General features: G+C 33.3%; 2 protein-coding genes across 2 annotated transcripts; both read left to right on the top strand.

Moving 5' to 3' along the window:
* The first annotated feature begins 5761 nt into the window (after positions 1-5761).
* Positions 5762-10441, top strand: LOC110663038 (transcription factor UNE10). The gene is made up of 6 exons (XM_021822239.2): positions 5762-6062; positions 6147-6831; positions 6932-7036; positions 7599-7664; positions 9624-9980; positions 10077-10441. Exons 1-6 carry the CDS (start codon positions 5962-5964, stop codon positions 10161-10163), a joined length of 1401 nt encoding a protein of 466 aa, XP_021677931.1. The 5' UTR covers positions 5762-5961; the 3' UTR covers positions 10164-10441.
* Positions 10442-14298: 3857 nt separating this feature from the next.
* On the top strand, positions 14299-15411 carry LOC110663037 (cyclin-U2-2). The gene is made up of 2 exons (XM_021822238.2): positions 14299-14867; positions 14965-15411. The coding sequence occupies exons 1-2, from the start codon at positions 14461-14463 to the stop codon at positions 15230-15232; spliced, it is 675 nt and encodes a 224-aa protein (XP_021677930.2). The 5' UTR covers positions 14299-14460; the 3' UTR covers positions 15233-15411.
* Positions 15412-20370: the final 4959 nt, after the last annotated feature.

Raw genomic sequence — 20370 nt, 5'->3', positions numbered from 1 at the left:
CCCAAGCCCAAGCCCAAAAGCCCACTAACCCATTTTGATATAAAAAAAAAACTAACTAAACCAAAGCCCAAAACCCATAACCCATAGCCAAAGCCCAAAACCCAAACCCAAAGCCCATAACCCGATAAACCCATTCCCTCCTTCTTCCTCTCGACTTAGCCCCGATACTCCCTCCCTTTCGCCGTAGCATCTTCACCGTCACCTCCACCACCCACCATTCCTCTTCTACTTCTTCCCATTCTTCCTCTTTTTCAGTCCCTCCTCTCCATTTCGCTATGCCCGATTCCCCACTCTCCTTCAAAAATTCCCCTCCCTATTCCTCACAGCCGCCGCAGCACCAAACCACTCCACCCATGAATGCCGACTCACCGGCGGCCCATTTTGGTGACGCCCCCATCGCTACATACAAGAAGAAAAAGGCGAAGAGCATTAAGCCCCCACAAAACAACAGGTGGCGCCAAGAGGAAGAAACCCGAACAGCCCCACCCAGTCTCGCCACCAATTTCTGTCGCACCCGATGTCCGCCGTGGAATCCCAAAATCAGCGGTCAAACGCCCAGGGACATCTAAAGGTAACTTCGCCATTCCCTCATCTTTGCCTACTGCTAGACATTGGGTGTTGCCTACTGCCAAAATGAAAAGAAATAAGGCAAGAGTCGAAGCTCGAAAAATGGTTCAAACTCGGTATTTGGATGTGTTTACACTTAAATCTTTGAAGATATATGATGAAATGTAGACTTTGTTAGATGCTTTAGGTTGGGTGCGATTTGCACATAAGCAGGAACTGGTTTACCCCATTCTAGTGCAGGAATTTATGGCCTCCCTGTCCACTAGTAAGCATAAGAATGACTTGGATAATGACTTGACAATCAATATTAGATGCCTTGGTCAAGATAGGGTGCTTTCTATGGATGATTTTCACCATATATTCGGCTTTCCAACTGATGATTTGCTCAAAATACCTATTAGCCAAAGGGATTATAGTGGGTATGAATTTTGGCAGCAAATTGCACCTTCAGCAGGTATTTTCAAACCGGGGCACAGTAAGGCCTCTAAGATTGAGAGTCATTCCTTGAGATTGCTTCAGAGATTAATTGCAAATACAATTTTAGGAAGAGGAACTAGTGTTGGCACAATGTCTCATTATGATTTATTCTTTTTGTGGTGTGCAAAAACTGGTAAAAGAGCTTCACCTGGTTATTATTTTTGCCATCATGTGATCCGCCAAACTACTAGGGGTACTGGTAACATTGTGTTTGGAGGTTTGGTCACACCCATTGCACATTATTTTGGCTTTAATCCTCAAGTTCACAAGTGTGCTGCTGTTCCAACTGGTTTGCTATTTTTGGATGGACCTCATTTGGCCAACCAAAAATTTTGTATCAAAAATGAGGCTACCCAGCTGTATGAGAATCCTGCACCAACAGCACCACCACCTGCTTCATCAACAGCTTCTGGACCATCCATGGCAACCCTTCTGACATTCATGGAGAATCTCAGTGATGAGATCTATTCTTTTCAACAAATGACGGATGTTTCTTTTCAAACATTAAGGGATTTAGCTGATATATATTTGGATAGAAGTGCTGAAATGCAAGACGAGTTGAAAGTCATGCGAGCTAAGCTAGAGCAGATCGAGACAAACCAGGCACTCATTTTGAGCATCATTTCTCCACAGCAAACACCAAAAGCACCACCACCTCCACAAGATGGCAAAGGCAAAGAAATTCTCCTACCTGACTGACTAGCTATTATTCTCAATTTACATTTCATGTCTTTATTTTCGTTGCTTAATTAATTAGCGTTTTTTTTAACTTGTTTAGTTACTATTTTGCTTGTGTTGTTTTTCTTTTACTTGAACCATTTACTTATTCAGTATTTTTTTTAGTTGCTCATACGAACATTTTTCTTTTGAATCTTTAGTACTTTGCTCACTTGCTTCGATATGCTACTTCGGATTTACACTTCATGGTTATATTTTTGAGCTTAACTTCCCTATTTCAACTTTTTGAGTTTAATTGATTTAATGGATTCCATTCCATTGTTTCTTTTATAATGAGTGCAGCAGCTGTCCAAATTTTATTTAATTAAATTGGCTGCACCTTCAATGAGGTAACAACTCTTATCTCAGCTTGTGTCCCTTTCAACACAAGTTGTGCTATCACTTATGAAATAGGGTAATAATTCTTTATGCACATATGAGCCACCCATTTTCTGCACATATAGCCAAATTATCCCATTCCTTGCAATCTTTTAACATTGAGGACAATGTTCATTCTGAGTATGGGGGAGAGGGTAAATTTTTTGCAAAAATTAATTTTCCTTTTTCACTTGCATATAGTGACATACTCATTACTTCATACTTGTACATATTCACATATATACACTTGCATATAGCTTCATATACTTAGTTATGCATACTTAGTTGCATATAGATTCATTATAATTTATGCAATCATGCATTTCATTTATTCATTTAAAATTTTTGGATTTTTAAACCAGTCTTTGAATTCCATAAGCCACTTATTCAAGCAATCCAACTTGCCTTTAGATGGTTAGTGGAATGAAAGTTCCAGCTGGGTGCAAAGTCTTAAGCATTATTCTTTCTCTTACTTAATAGCTGAAAATTAATATATCTATCTAGGTATGCAGATTCTGATTAGTTATTTTGAGTTTTGAGTGTCTGAATAAGCCTTTAAGAAAGAAGATGGTCCTTGTCGTCTCACCATTCCTAGAACAAGCATCTTAGATCTTTCAAAGCGAAATTTTTAACTTGCATTTGATAAGAATATGATTTAGGCATTCCTTCATATTTTAAACCTCACATTTAGCCTTAACCTACCTTAATTTCATTTCAACCCTTGCAAACCCAATTGAACCTTAATTCCCTAATTTCTTTGGAACCCAAATCATTTACCTAGCCATAAAACCTAAACACTACCACCTATTTATGAGAATAATATTTTAGCAATTAAGTGCATAAAAAATAATAAAAAAAAATTTCTATAAAAAAAATGGAGGATTGAAACATCTTGAAAAGTGCTAGAGTAATTGTGAAAAGTTGATAAAAAAAAAAGGTCACCAAAATATCACAAATGTAATTTTGGGTGTGACATGAAATAGGGACACATACAAAATAATATATATAAATATAAAAAAAAGAGTATAAAAGTAGTCCCTTTATATAATCATTGTGATAGCACTTGAGATTCATTGTGAATTTCTTTCCTCTTGATAAAAAAATTCTATTAAAAAAAAATGGATGCACTTTGAGTTTTATGATTAATATTATTCTCATATTTTGTTTACCTTATTCCCTTTCTTTGCTAACCACAATTTTACCCTATTTGACCCCATTACAACCCTTAAAAAGATCTAATAATTCTTTGAAAAAGGCTTGTTACATTAGTAGAGTTAGATCTTTTATGCTTGCATATGGGTTTGGCAATATAATCTTTCATACATTACTCACCATCTATTTGAGACACATTGGCTATCTATTTCATTTAGGTTTGTTTTGACACAATTGACTCTTGTAGTTGGTTGGTATTTGTTGCTTGGGTTGATTGGTTAATTCTTAGCTATTTTGTAATTGTTGAGAGTGATTGCTTCATTCTTTGTGCTTCGCTGGTGGGAACTTGGAATGTTGGTGGCTAGGGGTAAGTTGGTGGTTTGGATTAGTGATTTTTGTGTTTTCAAAGACTGATTCTATTCCCTTCCAAATGAGTTTTAATGAAATTTTGCTTGGGGACAAGCAAGAGTTTGAGTATGGGGGAATTTGATGCATGCATTTTAGATCATCATTTAGGGGTAATTTTTATACATAATTTACCCTTGTTCATAGCTATTATTATAGATATTAGCATATATTTAGTCAATTTTATAATTTTCACACTTCTTAGTTTAATTTTTAGAATTTATTTGTTTTGTAGGTTAAATTTAGAGAAATTTGGTGTATTTTGATCAGAGCAGCCATTTGGAGGAGATTAAAGTTGAATTGCAAAAATTTTTGAAGTTGAGTAAAAAATGGCCGAGAGTTACACAACCTGCAGCACAACCGATTTAGCTTATGTCGCAGGTTGTGTCGATCGTTAGATATTCAGGCCGAGAGTTACACAACCTGCGACACAACCCGCGATATAACCAATTCAGCTTATGTCGTTTTTACTGGAAATGGATGACGTGGCATTTTCGTTACTCTAATTTTATACCTCACTTTCTCTGGAACCTTCCACCTTTTTACCCATTCTAGGGCAGACCCCTAACCCATATAAAGTCTCCTTTATCATTTTCTTTCCATAAGGAGGAGAAGAGGCATTTTTGGCAAGAAAAGAAGGAGAGAAAGAGGGAGCACGTGAAGCCATTTCTGCAGCAGTAGCAGAGGCGTTCTGCACTCATCCAGCAGCAGATTCTTCTGCTTTTTCTGGGTTTTTCTATTCCTTAACTTAGATTTCCATTATTTCTTCATTTATACATTTGGGTTTGTCTTGAAACTATGATTAGTGAGTAGTTGTTTGAGATTCTAGAGATGGGTTTGTAAATATTGTTTTGTATTGTGGTTTTGAACTGATTTAGCCATTTAAATGAGGATTGTTACATTTTGATTTATTGCTTGTGAGCTTGTTGCCTTGCTTGATGAATGGGTCCTCATTAAGTTAAGCTTTAATCCTTAATAGATGGACTGAAAAGTGAATATTTGTGATAGATAATCTTGCAATAAACTTGGTTTTCTTGGTGTTAGAGATAAGCTAAGAGAATTAAGGGGATTTTCCAAAATCAATTAGAGCTTTAATTGGGTTTTTGTTAGGTTTGAAATACCGTGAAAACATGGTTTGATTTAATGAAAACCAACTTTGAAATGCTTGAAAAAGGTTTCAAAAATTTAAGAATTGATTTCCCTCAAAATTGCAATTCTCATGTGTTTGGCTAAATTAGGGATAAACCACATGCAAACAATAATGAAAATCCAATCTCTAGAATCACTTTAATTTTTATTAAATTTAGATTTAATTCCTCCCAATTTCATAAATAGAAATTTCGAATTAAATTTTGATAATCTAGTTTAATTAATTTAGTTAATTGTTTGATTTAGCTTAAATTCCTCAAATATCAATCTTAAATTTTAAATTTCATTTTACATCTTTAAATTTTGCCATTCTAATTAGCTTATACTTTTATTTCCAATTTAAGCACAGTTCCCTGTGGGATCGATATCATTTTTAAAACTATACTACTGTGACCCGTGCACTTGCGGACACAACATCAATAATTAATAATTAATTAAATATATACATTTAAATATAAATAAAAATTACTCATAAATAAAATTTATTTTATGATATGTCACGATATATGTCTGTCTGAAAACAATACTCATAAAAATAAAAACATTTTATAAATTAGAAAAAATAAACTTTATATAAATATAAGTAAAAATGTATGTATCATTGTGCGGAATAATTTCATCACAAATTTTCATTTATCATTCTTGCATGCATTAGAGTTCCTTCTCATTTTGCATGCACATGGTGATTATTTCGGTGACGCATAATGCATTTTATAAATTAGATCATTTTCGCGTGTGGTATCTTATGCGTATTTGGTAATGGGGTATGTAGTATTTAGATTATTTATCTATGCGGTCATCTTATGATTGGGAAATTGCTACTATACGTTGGCAGAAGTAGGACCAGCATTCGTCCTCATTTAATACCTCGATCGGAAAGTCCACCACATATGGACCAGATTATCTGGATCCTCTCCAAGATGTTCTTATCTTTCACAGTAAAGGGCAGGCGACGCTTTCTTTCTATCTTATGATGATTCCATTCCCACGTTACCACATCCTGAAAGTGAAAACAGAACCTAAGTCCCTCTCAACCACATGAAACAAACATCAAATTGAACACAGAATAATAACATTCTCTTCCTTCCATTTTAACGCTAATCTCTTTCCAACACAATGAGCCAGTGTGTTCCCAGCTGGGATCTCGACGACAATCCCTCTCCTGCCAAGCAATCCCTTCGTTCCCACTCCAATTCAACCGCAATTGATGTCCCTATGTACTCTCTCCTTTCTTCTCCGTAAATCATCTATAGTTTTGTGTGTTTATGATGGATGTTAATTCCTTGTGGTGTTACGAACAGGTTAGACTACGAAGTAGCAGAGTTAACATGGGAGAATGGCCGATTAGCCATGCACGGACTAGGTCCACCGCGAGTGCCTGCCAAACCCATGGCCTCCACCTCTCCCTCCAAGTACAACTGGGACAAGCCACGCGCCAATGGAACCCTCGAATCCATAGTCAATCAAGCTACTCTCTTGCCCCAACGTAAGCCTGGGTTGGAGAACAGTGGATGTAGATCAGAAGAGCTTGTCCCATGGTTAGAACACAACCGCGCAGCACCAGCCGCCTCCGCTACTGTGACCATGGACGCCATGGTTCCTTGTTCGAACCGGCCTGATGACCGTAGCGCGCAAGTGATGGACTCCGTCCCCGGGTTAGGTAACTGCGTGGTGGCTAGTTCCACTCGCGTGCGGTCGTGCAGCGGCCGAGCTGCCACGCAAGACGAGGACGCTCTCCTCAACGCGAAACGCCAGACGGTGGCCCGTGTCCCTGTGGCACCCGAGTGGAGCAGCAGGCAAAGCGTTAGTGGTAGCGCAACTTTTCGGGGAGATAGCAAGCAGGTGACGCTGGACACGTGCGAGAGGGACCTGGGTGTGGGTTTTACTTCCACTTTTGGGTCGCAGGAAAACACCAGCTGCGGCGAGCCCGGAACCAAGACGACCGCCGCAGATGAGAATGACTCCGTTTGTCACAGTGGACCACAGGCAAATTATTCTTAGTATTATTTTTTTAATTCTCTTATATTTAATAATCTAATTGGGTAATAAAGTTGTATATTTATTTTATGGTTTTCTGGTTAAAAAGATGGATGAAGGCGATGATGAGGAGGACAAGAAGAAAGGAAACGGGAAATCCTCGGTTTCAACCAAAAGAAGTAGGGCTGCTGCTGTTCATAACCAATCTGAACGTGTATGCTCTCTTTCTCTCTCTAAGAGTTTGTTGTCTTCACAATAGTTTATTATATGATTAGTTTGTAAAAGAAATGAAATTATTAAATTTGATTAAGCTAAAAGCTTAATGAACTGATTCTTTCATCATAGTCAACGTTGGTAGTAATAGTTCTGAACTGACACGGTCATAAAAAGTACCTTGCTAGAAGGCTGCTCGACTTTAAATATAGTTTAAAGCAGTCAGGTAGGGCTACTGCCATTCAAAACCAATATGGAGGCGCATGTTTCTTCTCTATAATATTGCTAATAATAAATTATTAATGAATATATTGATGGAATTATATAGTTTAGAATTGATAACCCAAATGATTCTATTATAAATATTGTTTAAGTGTATCATTTGTTCTTGGGGATTTTTTTTATTAATTCGTTTGTAACGTTTGAAAATTATAAGTAAACGACATTGAATACTCGGCATTTGATACTACGCATTCATTTTCATTGATTTTCTTCTCATCATCATTGCTTGTACTGTGTCCTTTTCTGTTCACTAACTTATCCCCGATTTTATTTATTGCTAGAAAAGGAGAGAGAAGATAAACCAAAGGATGAAGACACTGCAGAAGCTGGTCCCAAATTCCAGTAAGGTACGGTGGTTGTCGCTTTTCTATATATGCATAATACATATATGTTCTCATTTGAGCAATTAAAGCCTGCAAACCTTGACACTGCATCAATTTTCACTAGCTTAGACATGGCCGGGGCCGGTTTTGGCTCTCAACTGGATCAAATGATCAACGATGCTGTTAAATTCAAATCGTATGTAAATAATAATAATAATAATAATGTTGTGGACACAAAGAGACACCATGTGGATTAAATTGGAACAAGCCATGGTTTCAGTTAGAATTGCTTAGATATATATCATCCGATATCAATTCATTTTCTTTCTTACCCTGAATCGCAGATTCTGACCAAACTGAAGGGTGACTTGCTTATCGTATTAGTTTTATTGCTTTAATTTTACAGCTAAAATGATTATTACACTTGCTCTTTTATATTTAAATGTTGAATTTCTTCTTTTTTTTTTTTTTGGTTTTATAAAATAGGAGAAATGCCAATGAGTTTTGTCTCAAAATTATGAGGTTGAGAATTTGAATTTCAATTGAAAAGAGAAAGAAATAAGAACTTAAAAACATATCCAAATTGAAAAGTGCATTGTGCATTTTGCATGCAAATGCAATATTGGGTTTTCCCCTTATTCACAATACAAATAAGCTTTCATTCTAGCTCTTCCTCGTTATCTAATAAAAATTATAAGCATTTTCTAATTAATTTTAGCAACTGCAGTTATTTTCAAGTTATAGCTAGCATTTCATTTTTACACTTTGTGGTAGCTAGTTGATCTTACTCCCAGATTACTTAATCTATAGATCCCTTGTTAGAAAAAAAAATTAATTTTAAGCGTATATAGATTATGATATGTGAAAGTTAACTCATGAAGTTGTTCTATTGTCACCTATTAAAAACGAAGCTATAAAGTGAGAAAAGAGGAAAAAGAAAAGAAGAAAGAGCCACATGATCCCACTTGACTATCATTTATTCTAACTTGTGGGCTAAAGAATATCTATTTTTGGAGTTGCTGATCATCTTTAATAGTTATTATTTAAGCAGATGTTAAGAAAAATAAATGTATTCAATGTTATAAAAATTAATTATAAAAATTTTAAAATAATTAAACAATTTTTAGAAATTTTTTTAATAATTTTTAAAATAATTTTTTTTAAAAGATAATTGAAAAGAACATGCTCTTGATCAGTAAATAGCATTAAAGTGGAAGGCTCGCGGAATCCCAGCAAATAGGCATCAATGGAGTCACTAGCGAGAGTGGATGAGCGTCGGCATCATCCAGACTTTATGTTTTATAATTATTCCCATTTGTGGGGACAAATTGTCAGCAAGCTAAGTCAAGTCTTTTGGACTAGCAAAAGATCGTTTTACTGTTTTATCCTGACATAATATTAAATCATTTTAGGTGACATTTGATAAAAAGAGATGTCACCTTTACCTGTAAAAAAATTGTTAGTACACCTATGGAATTGCTCTTCTTGTAAATACCCAAATTGGACACCAGACAAAACAAGGCAAAATTGTGGTCCAAATTCTTTTGCACTGATTGAATGGGAAATGGCTGTGCGTATCTTGAGACTGGTCCAGTTGATTATAATCCACATGCCCAATTGGCTATGGGGACAAGACAACTTGACAGAAGGTTGTTTGGTGTGGAGACAATCACCTGGTGCCACATAAACTCATCTCCACTGTAGGCCCTGATGCCTCTGTGTTTCTAGTTTCAATTTACTAGTTGCCACTGGCCGGTGAAATTAGGACTCTGGAGATAGATGGATAGATAGACCTAGCGTTGGCTGGGGCTTTTGGTCTTGGTCAGATTGAAGCACATATATAAAACAATTCAGAATACTTAATCATGTGAAGTATACTGTAAACAGACAAGAGGGTCGATGTTTAATTAGTTTGTTAATGAGAAAGCAGAACATAGAAAAATGTATCCCAAATAATAAATGCCTTTTCCTCGTTTGTTTTAGACGGACAAAGCCTCGATGCTGGATGAAGTAATCGAATATCTGAAACAATTGCAAGCTCAAGTCCAAATGATGAGTAGAATGAACATGCAGCCAATGATGTTGCCGATGGCAATGCAACAGCAACTCCAGATGTCAATGTTGGCTCCAATGAATATGGGCTTGGGTGTAGGAATGGGAATGGGCGTCATGGACATGAACTCAATTGCTCGTCTCAATATTCCTGGTATCTCTCCAGTGCTTCATCCTTCTGCTTTCATGCCCATGGCTTCGTGGGATGGCTCCGGTGCCCGCTTACAATCTGCCTCCACCGCAGTTATGCCTGATCCATTATCCGCATTCCTTGCATGCCAATCACAGGTACAGATAGCTGGCAACCCAATATATAGAGAGTTCATTATCTATGATTTGGAATTGTACGTTGGATAATGAGCTATATATATAAATTTGTTGCAGCCTATGACTATGGATGCATACAGTAGGATGGCTGCCATATACCAGCAGCTGCAACAGCAACCTCCTGCTTCTAGCTCCAAAAGCTAAGCTAAGCTATATATGATCTGCGTACTCATGGGTCCACTTTAAAACAAAAGCTAAAGCTTAAAAAAATGAAATATAGCTCTCATGCGTCCGGAAAGCTTGTGCTCCAGTGCTCAGAGGCGTGGATATGAATATAAATATGTTTAGCTACAAGCATCTGTGGCTGTGTGTTTGAGGCATATATCTGTTTAGATATGTATGCTCCATTTTGGGTAACAATCAGTACAACCTGTGTAGTGTGCGTATGATAATTTTTATTTTTCCAAGTTTTCATTCATTAATATGCGGCCTAGTTAGCTATAGTACGTTTGCACCACCCTTTTTTTAACTTTTTTAATTTCCCCCCTACCCTCACAATGTTTATATCTGGATTTTTTAAAACTTGTTCATATGGTTCTATTGGTTTTCTTTATAATTGAGTCTTTATGTACATAATTAATAAGTAATTAACTTTGAGCACACATTCGCTTATACCTACAACAAGTATATGGGTCCAAAAATATTTGTCCAATAAAAAAATGATTGAATTTAACTGTACTCTAAAAGACACTTTTATAAGAAAAAATTGCTCAATCTATATGTATAAAGTATTTTTACTCTATAATCGATCAATATTTGGAGCGTGTAATTTGTATTACTATGTATCTAAGAGTAACTAATATCAAGATAAGACTTAATTTTAATATCATACATAAATTGTACTAACCTAACTTTAAAAGTGGTAGGGAGAAGATTGCCTAAATTATATATGTAGCAATTTTAACTTATACTCTCTCAATACGAGACAAGCAATATGTTTCATGTAGACAATGCTAGCGCTATATATATATACTTAAGTTGGCAATAGCGAAATTACTTAGATATCTCTTCACTTATGACTTTGACATGGGAATTGATGATAAAGGACTTTCAACATCGCCTGACGTTGCGACTTGCAAAACTAAAAAACAAGCGAGAGAGGATTTTTAACTTTAATTAAGAGTTCATTCTGACGATTAAGTTAGATGCCTAGAGTTTAATGTTTGTGTAATTCATAAGCGTTAGATAAGATGTATACATGATATCAATCTATTTATTTATTTTGGTTATAGATATCAATCAATTTATATTGAAAGAGTAATAATAAACTCTCATTGGACTTCTTTCCACGATGGAAGAATAATCTTATCTCATTTAATCACCATGTAATCACCATGTAGTCTTATCATAATATTATTATTTTATTCCTAAAATATCATGAACATTAATAATTATTCCTAAAATATTAAAAGATAACGGTGGTTTTTAAAGAAAATAAAGGAAATAAATTGAAATATTACCGGCAACCCTATAATATTTGTATGCCTTTTGAAGTGGAAAAATAAAAGATAGTCATGCATATATATATATATGCACTGGTTGTTATTAGAAGAAAACATGTAACATGCAATGTTTAGAAAAAGATAAACATAAAAATGATTGGATGCTCATATGTCAAATTGGATTAAGAGTCACCACACGTTTGCTCAGAAACCCAAAGACGATCTTATGCACTTGTGTGAACAACTCTGCCCTTTTGGACCCATTTTTTATACAAGTGAAGCAAAGGAACACTACTAGTACTAGTTTTCCAACTCATGATTAAAAGCAATCTCATCTTACGCTTATATGCATACTGACTTTTATGAGAAGAGAGATTTTTATTTACATATTAAAATTAAATATTTTAAAGATATTTTTAAGTTGAATTTTAATTGATGAAAAAGAGGGACTTTCATTAATACTGTTGATTTTTATTATTCTTTAATTATATGTATATATGAAAAGGCAACTTACTTTATAAGTTTTGGCATTCATCAATATTTGTATGTGTTGGGTGTGAATGTGATGGCTACCCGCTTTGTGTGATTTTGTGCTCAATAATAAATAATTGTAATAAGCAGAGAAAGTGATATATAGAGGAAAGGATTAGTTAATGATTGCGCAAGAAACGCTTGGACTATAAGATCACCAAGGATTAATTAATGATTGTGCAAGAAACGCTTGGACTATAAGATCACCACACACTTTGCTTTTCCTTGAAAATCTATTAGCTTTTTGGTTCAGCAGATTTTGTCTAATTCCATCCTTACTCTCTTGTTAATCACATGTCTTTCTTTTTCTCTTTATTAACTCATCCAACCGAATTATTGACTATATTAGAGAGTACTTAATATCTTTATTTTCATTATCTCAAAATATCTTTAACTTCATATGTTATTAAATTAATAATCAGTGACTGACTGAGTGTATATCTAATGCAAAATGTCTTGTAATTTCAACAGGGAAGTGGTGTAATAACCCAAGCAACTACTGTGGTTTTTCCACTGGTTAAATTGCTAGATATCATACATATGGTCATAAACCCAACATTTGGAAAAGTTAGGGACCAGGTCAATAGATAAATTTTGACCCAGAATTATGATGAGATTCACAGTCAAATGATCTCCACATTTCAAGATTTTCTTGCGTGTGGGGTTTTGGAGTTTTGGGTTTTGTTTGGGTTGAGCTCGGGTAGGTGGATCATTTTCTCTTGGTCTTGGAGCAAGTCTGAGTCCTGACGAACCCCCAGGCTTCCAATGGAGATATTAATTGGGCTTGGTAGACCGTCATATTTGGGCCAAGTTTATTAATCCAGTAATTATGTTTGATTAACTTATTTTATAAAGTAATCTATTTTTTTAGTTCTTAAAGCATGCAGATAGAGAGTATTGCGCTTCCCCATGTTTTGAATAAATAATGTAAAATATCAATTACTTCCAACCTTTTACGAGCATTGATGATATTTTGAACACATGTAAAAAATAATAAAAAATAAAAACAACAAAAGAGATGAAGTAGAGATTTAAACTTAAACAGTCTGAAGTGGAACATGAAAATATCTAATGGGTTGGGAAGTGAAATTGGATTCCTACGAACTACGGATGATATTAAACTGGGCCACCCAACACTGCCTGTGGGTGTCTCAATTTAGATTTTGGATCTCTGATATCAAACAGTTTTTTAATTTGGATCCACCAAATTTTGTTGCGGGCCAGGCAGGTTGTGCTCCACTTCTACTTGTCTGGGATTACAGCTCCGTTTAGTGAAAACTATAATTAAAAAACAATTTAAATTATTTTTAATATTTTAATTAACATTTTATTAAATTAACATCAGTTCTAATAATAATAATAATACTTGACATACTTTGTATTTTTGGGTGGACCTTTTAGTTCACTGATTTTTCATTAATATGAATGTTTTGCTTTTAAACTGAACCAGTATGCTCCCCATTGTCTAAAAAGATTCAAGTGAGCGCTTTGCCTTTTGCCCCTTCATAGATCTTCGTTTTACTATTGAAACCTGCCCGGATTTACCCTCAAAAATAAATTAAAAAAGGGCAAAAACTACAGTAATTCACATTTGAGCGATAAAGAAGGCTCCCTGGGGATGTGAGGGGGGAGGGGGGGCATGAGGAGATTTCTTGTAACTTAGAGAAGCAAACATGAGAAGATTTCTTTTAACTTAGAGAAGCAAGGGTATGGTACTTGCAGTTCTTACCCTCGGCCCTTGGTCCTGGATGACAAAATGAAAGATACGGCAGGTGCCTCAAATTGCAAGTCCAGATTTGATGATATAGATAGGTCAAGCAGGCAATGCACGTGTGATTAGTATTGGACCCACTTTGGACTTCTCATGCACAAATCTCTATGCAAACTCATCTTTAAATGCCGTCTTGTTTTGTGGGTCCGTAGCCTCAATCCGAAGACTTACCCGCTGTCAAAGTCTCACCTCTTTCATGCCCATTTCTTACCCTTCAAACCGCACTGTCGGCGAGCTCGAGAAAGAGTGATGAGTCTAGAGATTTTCCATTTTATATAATATACAATGCAACGGAACGGAGTAAAGCTTAGCTGTTTTGTCTGTACTTTGGCTTTACACCCACAGGCACTCGAATCTTAATAATTTGATATTATCTTTGCTTCCAACCACCTTCCAAATGGCCCAAGCCAATGTCTACTACTTTTATTTATTCACTTTCACAGCTAAACTATCCCTAGTCTCCTTCTCTATTTGCTATTAGCTACCTTCCAAACTCCCCAAGTATAAATCCTCCTAAAACCTCAGCATTCGTGGCAAATACCCTACAACTCTCTCTCTCTCTCTCTCTCTTTCTGGAGCCTAGCGTATCAAATTCAACCTTTGATATCTTTCTGGTATAAATCCTTTTCAAGACATCCATTTTCCACAACAAAACCCGATCTCCCTCCCTTCCTTTCTCTCAATACTAGGTTCTCAAATGGCTACAGCTTCGCTTACAATTTCTCCAAGAAAGCTCCGATCAGATCTATATTCCTATTCATACAAAAATGACTCCAATACCCCACTAGTAATATCGGTTCTTGCTTCATTGATCGAGAGAACCATGACAAGAAATGAGAGAATCGCCAAGAACTGTATATGGGCATTATCAAAAGACATTAGAACTAGGGTCTTTAATTGCTACGAGACGCCGGACATGACAATCCAATCCTATCTTGAGAGAATTTTCCGATACACTCGAGCAGGGCCCTCCGTTTATGTTGTTGCTTATGTTTACATTGATAGGTTTTGCCAGGCCAATCCTGGATTTAGGATCAATGCAAGAAATGTGCATAGGCTTCTCATCACAACTATCATGGTGGCTTCCAAATATGTAGAGGACATGTAAGTTTCGTTCATTCTCCAATCTCTTTTACTTTCATGGTTTTCTTTTCAAAGGGAAAAAAAAAATTCTCAAGATTCTTGCCATTTTCTTGAACAGGAATTACAGGAATTCTTATTTTGCAAGAGTTGGGGGATTAACTACGGATGAGCTGAATAAGTTGGAACTTGAATTTCTGTTCTTGATGGGCTTCAAAATGCATGTGAACTTGAGTGTTTTTGAGAGCTATTGTTGCCATTTAGAAAGGGAAGTGAGCATTGGAGGAGGATATCACATAGAGAAGACTTTGAGATGTGCTGAGGAAATCAGATCAGGGCAAAACGAGGAGAAGAGATATATCAATCAAATTACTCGAATTATGCTGTAGATAAGATTTTTTATTAGGAAATTTTCTTCAGGCATCTTGTGTACATATTGAAATGTATAAATATGTAATGCTTTATTGGGATTTTGGGCTTCGCTAAAAACCAGTGAAGCCCATACAGAGTGATGTGTAACAGTGTAAGGAATGGGTTTTTACGCGAGGAAATGCTTGCTTATAATCCATATCTCGCTTCTTGTACTATTTCGCATATAAAATTGAATCTATGTTAAATATATATAAGAATATATTATAATTAATAATAATAATTTATTAATCAAATTAATTTCATAAATTTGATGATATTTTTTTCTTTATTTAATTAAAAATTATTGTCTCACATTAATTTAAAATGAAATATCTATATTTTATGTAAAATTTTGATAAATCTCTTCTTTTTTAGTTAATATTTAGAGTGGAGTTAAGTTCATATTATTTTATTTATATAATATTAAAATCTATTCTATTTCAATATTGAATCACTTACCCTATTTTAATATTGAACTACTTACATATGTGTTTGTTTATAAATTTCTTATTATGCTAATGCCTAGACGTGAGGTAAGAGATGTGTTTATAAATTTCATAATTAGCAATTTTGATTAAAATTCATGAGAAAGTTATTGGCCACTTCTATAATTGAGGAAAATAATTAAGAAGAATATTTGAGAACCTAATGAATAGATTGGGGACCGAATCACTGAAGATTTGTTTTGTAACCTTTGCTGGAAAACCTTTTAAAGCTGATCTCTGTGCTAAACAAATTGTTAATGACGCCATAACCAACTTTGAGAAAGACTCTTCTGTAAAATAAATAATTAATTGTTGTAGTCTACTTAAAGATTAATAAGTAAAATGAATTTTTGATGGACAAACTTACTTAAAAGTGTATTAAAAAACTAAGATATTATTTTATAGGTTATTAAAGTTAAAACATTTACATTTAATTTAAAATTAATATTTAATACCCTCTATCTAATATAATTTAAAAATATATTTTTAATAATATCTTCATTAATAATATCAAATAAACTCTAAAAAATTTATTTACGATGGTCATTAACGCTATTTTTTAGAAAAATAATAGTTTAGAAGTTAAAAAATAATTTACTTATTTTAAAATTTTATAATTAAAATATATTGAATTTAATTTAATAATATGAAATTAAATTTTAATTAATATATTTTTAAAAATATTTTTTAATAATAATAACAATTCCACTAAATACTAAAATTAGCCAAAAAAGAGACCTCCTTTGGATTCTAACTTTTGTTTGATATGACAGATGCAGCAATATATAATATGAACCCATTACTAGGTTACGTTAAATTAGAATATAATGTATCACCAACAGAAGACAGCTCAAGCCGGGGAAGGAGGAAAGAAACAGGACGTTGAAAACGACAAGAGACAAGTTGTTGACTAAAGAACCACCCTTGGGCTTACTAGATTGGAATAGATAATTAGAAGCAATCCATCGTCATCAACATTATTCTTTTGAAAGAGGGTTTAGCGTTTTAACATGTTCTCCTTCTGGTCATTTCAATATGTATTAGCTCTAGGACAAACACCTAATGCCAAGCTTAATTATGCCTCTGGCATTTAATTAAAAGAAGTGGCTCCATTACCTACCGACGAACTTGATTCTGTAGATATGGTACATTGGACAAAGAACTATATATATATATATATATATATATATATATATATATATATATATATATATGGTTTATATTGGTCCTCAATTATCATATGCTTCCAAGTGCGTAAAATCTAAACCAAGTGATCTAAATACGTTTAAGAAGATTATCATTTTAAACCTATATCAATTATGTTTTTATTTAAAAAAAAAGAGCTATTTAGATATGATGGTCATTATATATAGGTTTCAAAGTATCGAAAATGGATATAATTAGAGTCGATTAATATTCTCATGTAAATTGAAAAAATTTTTAATTATCATATTGATATGAGAAATCAAACTTAAATTAAAACCCTTTGACATCAAATGCTTATTATTAGGCTACTGATATCAATTATGTACTTGGCTATATACATATTTATCCTTTGCATGGGAGGTTAAAAACAAGGGAAAGGAGGGAATTAATCAAATTGCACAAGTTTGGCAAGCGGTCCCCATGAGCGATCTAATCAATTCTTATGAGAGAAGCACTTTACTCCTTTATGCATTATTTAGAGCTAAATCCAACCGCTTTCAAATTAGAATAAGTTGCTGTGATTAAGGAAAGGGAACAGCTCTCTCCAACTTTAGTTGATGATTTGATGTACGGATTACCCAAAGATAAGGAAATGGAAAATGATTGATGTTGGAGGGAGCCCTTAATATTATTTTTTAACTTCAACAAAGCACAGTTTCAAATTCAACCTCTAAGCCTTTTGCTCCTTTCTTTATTCATAATACAATAAAGCCTGCCCTCTAGCAACCTGTCTTTATTACTTATTAACATAAGAAAAGTTAAAATGAAATTTTATTTTACATATTATAGAAGAAACTAAAGATCATGCAACTAGCGCAATATGTTGGCCCTATTAATTTTCCCCTGGTGAGTGGATCTGGGCTTGGGATATTGAGCCTGAGCTATCTCACAGGTTTGAATCCTGCATATGAAACGACTTGAGTCGAGTCCAATGTTCCCATAAAGCATTGACAAGAAAACTAGAAAAATATTCGATATAAACTTGGGAATCGGAAACAAGTAGTGAGCATAATCAATGCCAATAATCATGATTCCGGTGCTCTTTGTTTTTTTTTGTATGGAAGAGGTAAAAAGCTTACGTACCCCACTGCCAAGAAACAATTAATTTTCAGCTTCTTTCATTCTTGTTATTTTTAAGATTTATTTGAAATTGTTGTTGGGAAAAAAAGAAAAAGTAAATTTTTAAAATATATTAATTAAAAAATATTAAAATAAATTTAATATATTATAATTATAAAAAATTTAAATAACTAATATTTTTTGAACTAAAATTTATTTGTAAATAGCAATCTCAATTGTCTTCATCCATCCAAGTTGTTGAATAAGAAAAAGGAAGTAGCATGAACATTTTGATGCTTGTGTGCTTATTATTTTATCTCAATTACGAATGTATAGTCTATAAAAAGTTAAAAAATTAAGAGTTAAATATTACTCTTATAAATTTTAATTTTTTAAAAAATAATTATTAATTTAGTTTTTAAAAATTAATATTTAACTTAATATAAAGCAATAAATATTAATGAATAAAAAATTAACTTAATTTTTTAAATATTTAAATAATATTAATAAAAAATTTAAAACTACTTGATAATAATTACTCCTTGTTTATTTCATACTAAATAAAATTTTAAAATATTTTTGATACACATAAAAATAATAAATTTTCTCTCATTAAAAAATAAAATCAATATAATTATGAGATGTAATACCTAACTGTATGTCCCTAATAAAACTATATCCTACCAAACCCCTTTAGAGTTGGCAGGAAGTTGCATTCTGGGAAGTTCTGTACAGGTCAGAGCTCTCGTTTTTTCTCAGATAAATTGGCATTAAACCACTTCCGAAGATGGGCTAGGTGTCTGAATAGCTGGGCTGAAACGTGTTTATCGACCCAATAATATGTGGATGGAAGGCTTGAAGCTAGGGCGGCCATGGTCCGATTTAAAATCTAAATTAGAATTAATTTGACATTAAAATTAAATCAAAATTAATTTAAAATCAATCTGAAATCAATTGAATTTTATTTATTTAAAAATGTCGTTAGATTATAATTCTATTAATTTGAATCGAAAAAGAAAAACTGTCTTTTCATTGTTTTCATTAACTGCATATTACTAATGTGAGAAACTTTCTTCCTTACTGGTTAGATGAATTTTTTGATATTCTATTGTTTGAGGCCTCATTTTCAACATCAATTCGCTAAACATGTCACGTTACTCCAATCCTAACCTATTGCATCATTATGACAAGAACAAGAAAATCAATAACCATTTTGAAATGTTTTGGCTTCCAAGTTGAAATAATATAAACATATTGCGGGAGATGAAGTCTTGAATTTGGTATTTACGTGAAAGGAAGCATATTTCCCTGTAACGTTTAATAAAATATTCAGAAAGTTCTTCCGCAGAATCATTGAAGAATCATCTTGTCCTTCATTCTTCTTAATGCAAGAGATTCAACTACTTACATGTGAATGAGTTCATCCAATTATTTCACATTATCTTTGCCAATTTCAATGCTTACCCATTGCTCCAAGCGTTCCTATATTTGTAAAAAATACAAACCTTTGTATCTTTTCCCCGTCCAAAGTAGTTTTTCTTTCATTAAATTTTTATAAGCAAAATATATTAAATTTTATTATAATTAACTTCATTAATTTATTTTTTTTATGAGTAGTTTGAAAAGGTTTTTACTTTTTCTAATTATTTAAATGATATATTACATATCTTTCTCTTATGCTTTTCTTTTCAATGTATAGTATTTATTTTTGGTCCATTTTCATTTCTTCAACTAGGAATTTGTCTGTTAGGGAAATTTTCTTGCCACTTTGAATACTTCATTTTCCCTTTTCTTTTTTGTGACTCCATCTTATTTCGCCTGTGAAAATGATAGCCATGTGGCTTATGCTCTCTTTGATGAGAAAAAATATACTCAATTCCTAATTAATTCTCCCTTTGATTGTGATAACCATGTGGACATCTTCCTTAATTTCTCTCTTTTTATTTGTTTTTTACTGAAAACACCCATAATTCTTTCTCTATATTATTTCACATTTTTTTATAAAGATTCAAAAATAGGTATTATTTTTACATTTATTTTAGAATTAATTTTTATATATTAAAATTAATAAAAAAATGATTTATATCTTTATTCACTAAATTAATAATGTCGAAAATTTAAAATAAGAAATATATAAATTATTCCACACATTTAATAATAAATACCACATTACACATTGATTATTAATATAAACATTATATTAGACATAATAAATAAACAAGAGATATAAAAAGTCAAATATAATAGATAAATCATTGCTCACTGCCATATATTTGAAAAGAAAATCATTAACGCATTGCCTCATCTTCGCGAAAATGATAATTACAAGTAAGAAAAAAAATATATTATATAAATAAATTACCCCA

This window comes from Hevea brasiliensis, chromosome 2 (assembly GCF_030052815.1).
Source record: "Hevea brasiliensis isolate MT/VB/25A 57/8 chromosome 2, ASM3005281v1, whole genome shotgun sequence".
Taxonomy (NCBI): domain Eukaryota; kingdom Viridiplantae; phylum Streptophyta; class Magnoliopsida; order Malpighiales; family Euphorbiaceae; genus Hevea; species Hevea brasiliensis.
This window is presented reverse-complemented; position numbering and strand designations above follow the sequence as displayed.

Excerpts from the sequence above, each read along its gene's own strand:
- LOC110663037 (XM_021822238.2), top strand. The coding sequence starts at position 14,461 with ATGGCTACAGCTTCGCTTACAATTTCTCCAAGAAAGCTCCGATCAGAT. Across the intron at positions 14,868-14,964 it reads TCCAAATATGTAGAGGACAT|GAATTACAGGAATTCTTATT; the intron begins GTAAGTTTCGTT and ends TTTCTTGAACAG.
- LOC110663038 (XM_021822239.2), top strand. The coding sequence starts at position 5,962 with ATGAGCCAGTGTGTTCCCAGCTGGGATCTCGACGACAATCCCTCTCCT. Across the intron at positions 6,063-6,146 it reads ACCGCAATTGATGTCCCTAT|GTTAGACTACGAAGTAGCAG; the intron begins GTACTCTCTCCT and ends TGTTACGAACAG. Across the intron at positions 6,832-6,931 it reads TTTGTCACAGTGGACCACAG|ATGGATGAAGGCGATGATGA; the intron begins GCAAATTATTCT and ends CTGGTTAAAAAG.